General features: G+C 42.6%; 1 protein-coding gene across 1 annotated transcript; it reads right to left on the minus strand.

The window, feature by feature from the left end:
• Nucleotides 1-242: 242 nt before the first annotated feature.
• Nucleotides 243-9403, minus strand: LOC108621342 (putative 2-oxoadipate dehydrogenase complex component E1 homolog). The gene is made up of 12 exons (XM_018018605.2): nucleotides 8592-9403; nucleotides 5186-5315; nucleotides 4885-5056; nucleotides 4550-4769; nucleotides 3168-3329; nucleotides 2972-3045; nucleotides 2140-2910; nucleotides 1621-2038; nucleotides 1238-1561; nucleotides 741-929; nucleotides 550-635; nucleotides 243-478 (listed from the first exon to the last, which is right to left on the minus strand). The coding sequence occupies exons 1-12, from the start codon at nucleotides 8713-8715 to the stop codon at nucleotides 374-376; spliced, it is 2775 nt and encodes a 924-aa protein (XP_017874094.1). The 5' UTR covers nucleotides 8716-9403; the 3' UTR covers nucleotides 243-373.
• Between the last annotated feature and the right edge of the window lie 1089 nt (nucleotides 9404-10492).

The following is a 10492-nucleotide window of genomic DNA, read 5'->3' on the forward strand; positions in this document are numbered from 1 at the left end:
TAGATACTAGATACTAGATACTAGATACTAGATACTAGATACTAGATACTAGATACTAGATACTAGATACTAGATACTAGATACTAGATACTAGATACTAGATACTAGATACTAGATAATATACCTAGATACTAGATACTAGATACTAGATACTAGATACTAGATACTAGATACTAGATATTAGATATTAGATATTAGATAGATATGTTCAAGTCTATCAAGTGCAGATTAGAGCAAAATAATTTGTGTTTGCTGTTCTTTAATTTCGGCAGTTTTATTGAGCTAAAGTACTTTGTGATATATTTACGGGCGCATGGCGCGGGGACAACAGAGGAGGGGAGGGAAGGCCGTGTCCGGCAGCGGCGGCATCGTACTAAAGTTCAAATGGAGCTGCAACAATTTCATCAACTTCCCGTTTATGCACTTTGCCAATGCCCGTGGCGGGCGTGGGCGCCTCGCAGCGGCCGCAATAGTGGAGCTGTGGGCATGTGTGTGTTTAAATATGTATATATGTATATGTAAATATGTATGTGTGTGTGGGGGGCTTACTTGCTTGCCAATTAAATTTTCAAAGCGTGGCCGCACAAATGTCCAAGCGCCCATGTTACGATGCTCTTCCTGGCTCCAGACGAAACCTGGGTCAAAGAGCGAGTGAGAGAGAGAGAGACACGGAGACAGGGATAGAGAGAGGGGGCTTCAAGTCACAAACTTATTCCCTGCAAGTTTATGTTCGCACTTACTCTGCACATTGCCATATTGTGCCAGCTGGGCCTGCAGCTCCTGCACTGGGAATGGGCAGAGGGACTCTAGGCGCACAATGGCCGTGTCCTGAATCTGACGTTTGGCGCGTTCCTCGACCAGATTGTAGTAGTGCTTGCCACTGCAAATGATGACCTTGCGCACCTGTTCCGGCTGCACAGTGCTGTCACCTGGAAAATTGTGAGAGAACATGGGTCAAAGCGAGTCAGGGCAGTAAATGTGCTCTCTGACTCAGAGTAAGCTACTTTGAAAGATGAGGCATTTATCATACGCTACCTGTAGGTAAAAAGTAATCATACTATTGAGCAACACGAATAAAATATAGAAAAACATACAGACATACAAATAGGCGCCCAGATATGGAGTTAGATGTTCCTAATCGAAATGATATGCTCTTTGTGGTTAGCCCAATTTCCCTTTGCTTTATTCACTTCTCACCCGTTTGCAAAGATTTCCGGATTAAAGCCTCCACACTCACCTATGACATTTTGGAAGAGCGTGCCCGGCTGGAAGTCCTCGTGTGTGGAGGTCGCAGCTGGCAGACGGAGCAACGTCTTGGGCGCCACCACCACCAACGGCTTACGGAAATTTCTCGCCAGCTGGCGACGCAAAACGTGGTAGTACTGAGCCGGTGTCGTGGGATTAACTACATGAATGTTGACGCCGTCGCCATCTGGAGCTGTTTCCTTGGAGTCGCAGAGCTGCAGAAAACGTTCAATGCGGCAGGAGCTGTGCTCGGAGGCCGCCCCATCGTAGCCGTGTGGTAGGAGCATGACCAAAGCATTCGATTCCATCCATTTGCCTGTTTATGAAGAAGAGATTAAGCCAGTTTTAGCTTACTTATGGCCATCCCAAACTCACTCTCGCCGGAGACTATGAAAGTATCGATGATTATTTGGGCGCCATTGGCAAAGTCACCAAACTGCGCCTCCCATATAATCAAATTCTGTGGATTATCTATGGCCATGCCGTACTCGAAGCCCAGTGTCGCCTCCTCGGACAAAATGCTGTGCGCCAGCTCTAGTTTGCCTCCGTTGCCGCCTTCCATATGGTTGAGCGGCACATACATCTCATTGGTCTGCTGATCCACCAGCATGGCATGGCGATGCGAGAAGGTGCCACGCCCCACATCCTCGCCACTAAGGCGCACATTGTGACCCTGATATATCAGACTGCCAATGGCCAGCGCCTCAGCCGTGGCCCAGTCTATTTTGGCGCCAGCCTCCAGTTTCTTGAGTCTGCCTTGGACAAACGTTTTGAGCAGATGTGGATGAATGTTCTGAAATGGGGAATTTCCGGTCAAATCTGAACGACTTCTTTAAAATGTTAAAATCCTCCCAAAATGCAATCGGCAGTCTCTCTCTGTATTCTACTACTCACAAAGTCATCAGGGAAGGCGACGCTCTGCTGGCCAATCCAGTGCAGTAGACCGTAATCCAGACCCGTATCCCAATAGGTGAGTTCATTGACGGGCGCCAGCTGCAGTCCCGCCCACTGCTGCTCAAAGTAGCTTGGCGGCGGCTGATAGCTGGGCGCCAAGGACAATTCCTCGTTCAGATAGGACATGTACTGCTCCCGCATTTGCTTAGCTTGCTCGACGCTGAGCACGCCCTGCTTGGCCAGCTCTGCTGCATACAGGTCTGGCACGGACTGGCGTTGGTGGACAATTTTATAGACCAGTGGATTGGTGAAGGTCGGATCGTCTAGCTCGTTGTGGCCCCAGCGGCGATAGCAGTTCAGGTCAATGAAGACGTCCTTGCGGAATTCGCGTTGATAGCGGAACGCGAGGTTGGTAATGCGTATCAGTGCCTCTGGATCATCGCCATTGACATGGAAGACGGGCGCCTGAATGGTCTTGGCCAGATCGGAGGTGTATTCGGTGGAGCGTCCGCGCTCTCCGGGTGTGGTAAAGCCCACCTGATTGTTGACAATCAGATGCAGGCTGCCGCCCACCTCAAAGTGCGGCACGTAGGCCATGTTGAGGCATTCCTGATTGATGCCCTGACCGGCAAAGGCTGCATCTCCATGGAGGATCACATTCAAAACATGCTGGCCAAAGGGTTCGGCGCTCTCCGAATCTGTGTTGAAGGCGCCTTCCCTGCGACTCTGCTGCTTGGAGCGCGTCTTGCCCATGGCCACGGGATTGGCGGCCTGTTAAAGAGAGGCAAATGGAGTTAGGGGCGTCTCGACTTTGCGTAGCACTACGACCCACCTCCAGATGTGAAGGATTTCGCACCATGCTAAAGTTGATGCTTTTGCCAAGCACTTGGAGCTGCTCCGAAACATCTGCGTAAGATGTGGGTTTGATTAAATTACGCATACGTCGCGTCTGCCCGAAGAGCACCCCCTCCCTTCGCCATCGTCCCCTCGGCGCCCAGCAATCCATTTCTAATAAAAGTTTCACTTACGGAAGTGAGTTATGATGTCCGACATGGCCTCAATGTCGTCGGCAAACTCCGAAGCGCCGCTGAGTTTGCGAAAAACTTTTGCCGGCCGCATGTTCAGCAGCACCGCCTGCAGGGAGGTGCGTCCGCGGTGGGGCATGGCCAGCACCACATGCTCAATGTTAGCTGTTGTTGTTATTGTTGTTGTTGTCAGCGTAGGTGGGCGAATGGCAATGGAACAAAGTTTTTGGAAGAAAATCGGATTAGGGTTAAAACAAGCGTGCGGCGAAATACGCGTATGTGAGTATTTCACATTCTGCTCCTCATGAGCAGAGCATATAGATGTGGATTATATCATAAGCACGTACATAAATTTATAAATATATATATATGTAGGTTTGTATATGTATGTGTAAATGTTATTGTTATAACTACGCAACAGATCCTATAATAAACTGGAAACTGAACTTGGCTACAAACTTTTGCATGGATATTGCTTTCTACCTCTAGAAGTTCTTAGGACTTTGATATATGTACATGTGCTGTCCGAATGCCGGAAATGATATGTTAGGCAAGGATAGGAAAATAGATCGATGGAAGGGCAGAAATTTGTTGAGAGTTGATGTAGTTTAGCAGCAAGAAGCTGTCTGTCGACCAGTAATTTTTGTTTAATCGTTTGTACATAGGTCTGTTTATATGTAATTTTTAATTGCCAAGAATTCTAAACAGTCTATGCCGAAGCATGGCGAAATGCAGTCGAATCTTATTATAACGACTCCGCTTATAGCGTCTGGTTATGGTTATTGTCTGAAAAATTCTGATCCTTGAACAAACTTACGTTTGTTATAGAATCCGATTCTACTGTACTTCCATACATGAATGAAATCCATCTGTGATTTACTAATTTAATTATTCAAAAATCAGAAATTCGATTTAACCTTTTTCTTTGTCGTTGTCTCTACACTACTCTTCATACTAATTTCATATCATATCCACTCATCTATGTCATAAATTTCCTAATGCAAAGGCTTCGAGACATCTTCCTGCTTCTTCATTAATTTCAACAACCTCAGAAACTGTTTCTTCATTGACACCAGTGTTTAAGCTAAGTTAGGATAGTTCTTCGGTTCTTCTTAGTTATTCTCTTAAGTTCATTAAAGATAAGTACAGGTGAAACACTATTTAAATCAAATCTATCAAAAAAACATCGTGGGTCACATAGATAGACGTTCGAGCTATGTTCTAGTTGAATCCCCGCAGGAAAGTAATAAACATTTTCAATTGCCCCAAATTTTCGACTTGTTATGCATTATCCTCAATTATTGTTGACATTTTCTGTTAGGGTCCGATGAGGTGAGGCACATGTATTTAATTTTGTCACCGAATTGGGAGAGTGCTGAACTGACCTTGAACGCTGTCGCGCAGGAGTTGCCAAAAGAAGGCCAACATGGACTCGGCGCCCTCGCCGCTGTAGCGCTTGACCGTGGGAAATTTGAGGGCCATGAAATTATCCCATGCCTGGGACTTAATTAGCAGCTCGGCGATTTCGCAGCGCTCCGTCGACTGCAGCTGGCGCTCGGACAGAGACTCAAAGTTCTTGGCCAGCCATTCGCGCTCCTCGGTGTCCTGTCGGGCAGGTTTATATTACTTTTCTTTCGCTTCGCTTATTTGACTTTTCTTTTTTTTTCTTTTGTGTATAGCTGTCTCAGCAGTTTTATATATGAAATATACGAGTGCTTACCTCAACGTAGGCGAACTCGGCGCTGGCCGAGCTGCTGCAGTAAATGTCGCGCAGCAGCTGCTCCAGCTGGGCAACGTTCTGGGCATTCGCCGGCGCACTGAGGAGGCCAGCGGTGCGCACCGTTTGCTGTGTCTGCAGTCCATAAAATGCGGGATTTAATTCCTGCAGCTCGCTGCAAAAGGCCACATAGCACATTGACAATACAAAGGAGCCGGCAAGCGAATATACAAAATTATATGATACTTAAAATGGATCCCGGCTCGAGTTGGCTCGGCACGGCTCGATTTCCCGCATTATTTACCTTTGGCCGCCGGACACTTTGATGCTGATGGGATTTACGGCTGCCAATTTGTGCCCGTGCTGGCGAAATGCCTCCACCCAGCGGTAGACGTTGGCCTGTGCATTGCGCGACTCCTTCACCTCCTCGGGCACTGAAACACATGCGTAAACAATATATATATACATATATTTTCATTCTCAGTTGTAAATTATTAAAAAGTAAATGCACAGAGACAATGAAAGAGAGAGTGAGACAGAGAGGGAGGGAGAGAGAAAGAAAGAGCGAATTGTATTGCCAACGTGTGTGGCCTTTGCGAATTTATTGGCTTTTTATTTTTATTGCATAAACATTTGGGCTTAGGTTCAATGCGCGGCTAAAGTCAAGACGGGCATATTAGCTCTTGCAAGTCTTATGAAAAAAAAAAAAAATTATACAAATTATATCCAAGTGTATTTCGAAATTAATGTTGATGCGTATGCTAAAAATGTGTTTGTTTAAATTAAATTAAAAATGTCGTTCTATTTTGTTACATATCTAACTCTAAAGAGCATTAGAGATTCGTTGTTAAGCAAATAAATGTTTGGTTTGCAGCTATATTTAAGTGAGATATGGCATTTGGTGTGTGTTTTTTATGGGGTTCCCTTTTTATGGTATTTTTTTTCGGGGGCTAAGCCGTTGATAGCTCGTTGCTGCTTAGGTGTTTATGTGCCAAAGTGTTATCCTGCTTAAAGGATGTGTGAGTGTGCGTGTGTATGTGTGTGTGCACTCTAAGTCGATTACGAAGTGCTTGACGCAGGCAGGCAGGATCATTTGACAGTTTTCCGAGCACTTACTTGAAAATGCATTAAAACGTAATATGCTTTAACAATTTATGCAATGCGTTGACAAAATTACATTCCTTTTTGCCATTTTTTTGGTTGGTAATAAATCAATTTATTGTGGCAGGACATGCAGGTTCTGCCGCTGCTGTTGCGCAAGTCAAGCACACAATGAATGATGAATGATATTTGTGGCGAAGATATTTCATCTTGAGCGTGCAAATATTATTGAACCAACGAGCAGAGCACAGACATAATGGCAAACCTGACAGTTATATATGAGACAGATAGACAGAGAGTGAGAGAGAGGTAGAGAGAGTCAGAGGGAGAGGGCGTACAATAAAAAAGTGCAAGCAAGTCCTTGATCCCATCCATTGAGCAATGGCTACTAGGTTGTTGGATGAGAAATCCGAGCCGATGTTGGCCGTTTGATTGGACGCTGTCAACTGAATTAAAGAAGAAGCTCGCAGCGTGCATTGTGCAGCTCGCAGCTGGCAGCTGATGTCATACAATAAACTGGCATCAAGTCCACAAGCAATTGAGTCATGTCGTCGTGGTCCGGCAGGTTGTGCAGGCCAAGTGCTCAAAGGAACTGCCAAACAACATTCCAGTTGACTTCAGTCAAAGTCATGCCATTGTTCGCCGCTATTTGATCAAGTTGGCCACCGTGAACACGTACAGATAGAGAAATATCCGGGTGGGTTCTGCTCATTTCCAAAATAAGATGGGGAAAGGTGAGGGGTTAAGGAGGTAAGAATAGCCTAATTAGTGAAGTGTCCCAACTTAAGTTTGTTATCTAAAAAGTTGTAGCTGTACTGAAAGGGATTTTATTTTTTGGTTAGGTAAACCTTTAACTTGGTCAGATATCTTGATATATCTTGAAGGGTTAGCAAGTGTTGAAACCAGACTTTACATTCTGCATATACAATATACGCCAACTGTAAGTATGTACATACTTATCTTTTGCCTCGATTCTATCAAGGAATGATTGAGCTAGGCATTTGCAAAAACTATACCAAAACTAATGGACTATATCACATACTAACGTTTGTGCTATTTATGAACAAATCTGCATAATCTGCATATGTATTATCTAATACGGAAGCTGACTCTAAGCCGATTAAAGTTGAACTTATCAATCCATAAGCTTCTGAGTGTAAGAATCCAGTTTCTTTTCTGTCATATTGCGTGCCTTTCTCATTCTCATTCTCCCTCTCTCTCTCTCTCTCTCTCTCTCCATCTCTCTTTGCATGTTAATAGAAATTGACTTGCCTCGTGTTGATAAGAGTCCTCACCTAGCCCCTTCACACCTTTACACCTGCCCTCATTCACTGAGCACTGCCAATTGTGTGGCTCTTTCTAAGTCCTGGCTAGATGCTCAGAAGTCCAATTCGCAATTTTTGGGCTTTTGTTTGCACAACTTTGTTATTGTGCTGTGCACACACGCACACACACACGCGCACAGGCGCCCATACCTACGCATACACAGGTACACACGCATGTGTATTCATGTGCGTACGTGTGCTTTGCTTAGCTGGCCATCGTTTTTGCAACTGAAAATCGTTTTAATCATGGGCAAGCCCGATGGCAGAGCCTAATGATTGACTTTATTGGCAAACTCGGTTGCTGTCATGTTAGTTTTCCATTTAAAAATCTTAGCTCAGGAAAAACTGTTTCCCTGACTTCGAAAAGATTTGCTCTTATGTGAGATGGATAAATTGAAATTAGATTTTATAGATTTTCCAAGATCGATGCGGTCACACATATGGAGAGATGGACGGATAAACAACCGGTCAGACTATGCTAAATCGACTCAGTTCGTCGCCCGGACCTAGAATATATATTCGATGGGGTCAGCCACGTCTCCTCCAGCCTGCTACACACACTTTAACAAAACAATTATACCCTGATTTTCAATTTTCCATGGGTTCAGGGTATAAAAATATAAATTTTAAAATTACTTTATAAATGAGCTTATTTTATTTTATTAGTTTCTTCTTTGTTTTAAAGGCAGATTTTAATGAAGGGTTTTTTTTTATAATTAAACGTTACTTTAAATTTGTAAATTTTTTTTTGAGCAAACTTAAACAAACTGCAACAGGTTGCTGCACACATGTTCGATGTGCGTATGCAAAGTGTTCGAGCTTCGAGCCGATAATTGCATGCGCATCGAACATGTTTGAGTTGCGCGGCCGCTGTTTGTATTTGGTTTGTCCACAGCAATTCGCATTGTTGTCTTTGTCGCTCTTATTGTTGTTGTTGTTGTTGTTGTTGTAGGTGAAGGGTTTGCGGCTGCACTCAAACACGCATTGATAAACAGACAAACACGACGGTCAACAGAACTGGTCAGAGGTTGTGGACAGCGCCTGCCAGAAAAATATTTTACAACACAATTACTTTTAGTTTTTAGCTTCGTTCGGCTTATCAAATGCTAAAAAAATAGACGATTGTTATCTCAGCACACTGGAAATTTTATACAGCCAGATTATCAAGGAAGCAGCTGCAATCTTTTAGCTGTGAGCTGATTACACTTCTAAATTCGTAGCACAATTCACTTTCAGGTACAAATGTATAAATCGTCGCTTTATTATGTTTGTTTGTATTAATACCTTTGAAGACGCGCCTGGTCACTGGCCGATAGCCCCAGACGCCCACTTTGCTGTGATAGTTGCGCTGTGGGCGTGGCCAATTACTGGCCAGTTTACTTCTCGCACTCGCAAAGTTTCGCAGCATTTTATTGATTGTTAGTAAATATTATGTAGTATTTATTATTTTATTAGTTTTTTTTCTCCAGCTGATTTTATGCCCGTCGTCAACTGCCGTCGCTCGCGTTCGACCCAGAACTAAAAGTCACTTCACTCGCTTGGGACCCCCTTGGGCTTCTGCTTTTCTGATAAGCAAAGCGATCAGCGGAGCTCTTTTATATAGAGACAAACACATCAATATGCTCTCTTTTCTATTTCAGTTTCTCAGTCACTTTGCTTAGTTGGCGTCCAGCCTGGAAGTATTGCTCTCTCTTTCTGCCTTTTCTGTGGCAATGTTCCAGCTGAGTTGAGTATATACACAAATCGTGGTTAAATTTTCGTTGCATACTCTTAGGCCGTCAATGAAATTAAATATTGTGAAGCCAATTGGAGCTTGCATGTTTGATGAAACGGATTGTGTTAGATGGGATCAAACTAATTAAGTTTTTGTTATATAAGTGAGATATTCTGACTACTCTCCAATTTAAAGTGTTTAAGCGTGTACAGTGGGTTTGATGATATGTTGGGATATGAAATGATTCAATGTCTGCAAATGCGGTGTTGTTGATTCGGTTGAAAGTAGGGCTTCATTGGGGTCTCGCCCCAAAGCTTAAAGTTCAGACTTGTGTGTGCTAATTCAATAATTGATTTTCCTTTTGTACAACTGTATAATGTGCTATGTCATGGCCTCCTTAAATGTACTATGACATCCTATGTTGTACTTTTTTACGTATTACTTCTCTTAGTCTAATCTAGCCGGAAATTTATCGTTTATAGTTCAATATTTCAACTGCAATCTTCTACACCGAATGCAATCTATTCAGATTGCCTAATCTAGCGTTGTACTTGATATTGAATCTGGAAATGTCTATTATTATTTTATCAATTGATGAATATAAGTTTTTATATATCAGATATTCGTTTAACAAGCTAGTGTAGAATATGGATGAACATGTCTATGTATATGTATATGTATATATATATATATATATATATATATATATATTTTTTTTTTTTCAAATTTTTTTTGCTCATAAAAGTTAAATTAAATTTAATTGTTGTTTAATACGATTTTGGTTGTCGGTAATGAAACTTTTGGCTTATAATAAAACTTTAATTAACTGAGCGCATTCATCTCAAAATCAATTTAAATTATTTTTAAAAATTAGCTTATAATAAAATATTAATCAACTGAGTGCATTTATCTCAAAATCAATTTAAATTAATTTTAAAAGTTAAATAAATGCCCACGATTAATCAAAAACGGCTACATACAAATAACTTTAAAACGGTGGCAAATTTATGCGATTTTCATTGTTTGTTGAAATGAAGTGCGTTTGATTGTTGTGACGTTGATTTCATTCATAAATGGACAGGAAATGCCAAGTTGTTGTTGCTGCATGGCTCATTGTCTATAATTATATTAGCGGGCTAGAGGCTGGCCATAGGAGTAAGGAATAACGGTGATTAACTGTAATGGCAATGAATCATAAATCGTAATGCCATTAAAGTCAACGAAAGCTGATGCAAAAAGATATGAAGGCACCCAGAGAGATCAGGAGAGCGAGAGAGAGAGAGACTGAATCACTTCAATGAGAGAACATTGAATAAACAAAGGCATTTTGAAACGAAAAACACTTGCACAATAGCCCAGGCGATTCGACCTGGCCAACATAATGTGGAGCGCCGAATAGCGGAGGAATGCCTTATCAGTGCGCGGTGGTTTTACCTGATAAGATAACGCACGCACTAGCTATGGAGCATAG

The sequence above is a fragment of the Drosophila arizonae genome, chromosome 2 (assembly GCF_054131065.1).
Source record: "Drosophila arizonae isolate 15081-1271.41 chromosome 2, UAZ_ARI_1.0, whole genome shotgun sequence".
Lineage (NCBI taxonomy): Eukaryota > Metazoa > Arthropoda > Insecta > Diptera > Drosophilidae > Drosophila > Drosophila arizonae.

Bases quoted from the DNA above. Each gene is read 5' to 3' on its own strand.
- LOC108621342 (XM_018018605.2), bottom strand. From the start codon at position 8,715: ATGCTGCGAAACTTTGCGAGTGCGAGAAGTAAACTGGCCAGTAATTGG. The intron at 5,057-5,185 runs GTAAATAATGCG...GGCCTTTTGCAG, and splicing joins AAAGTGTCCGGCGGCCAAAG to CGAGCTGCAGGAATTAAATC. The intron at 1,562-1,620 runs GTGAGTTTGGGA...CTTCATAAACAG, and splicing joins TTTCATAGTCTCCGGCGAGA to GCAAATGGATGGAATCGAAT.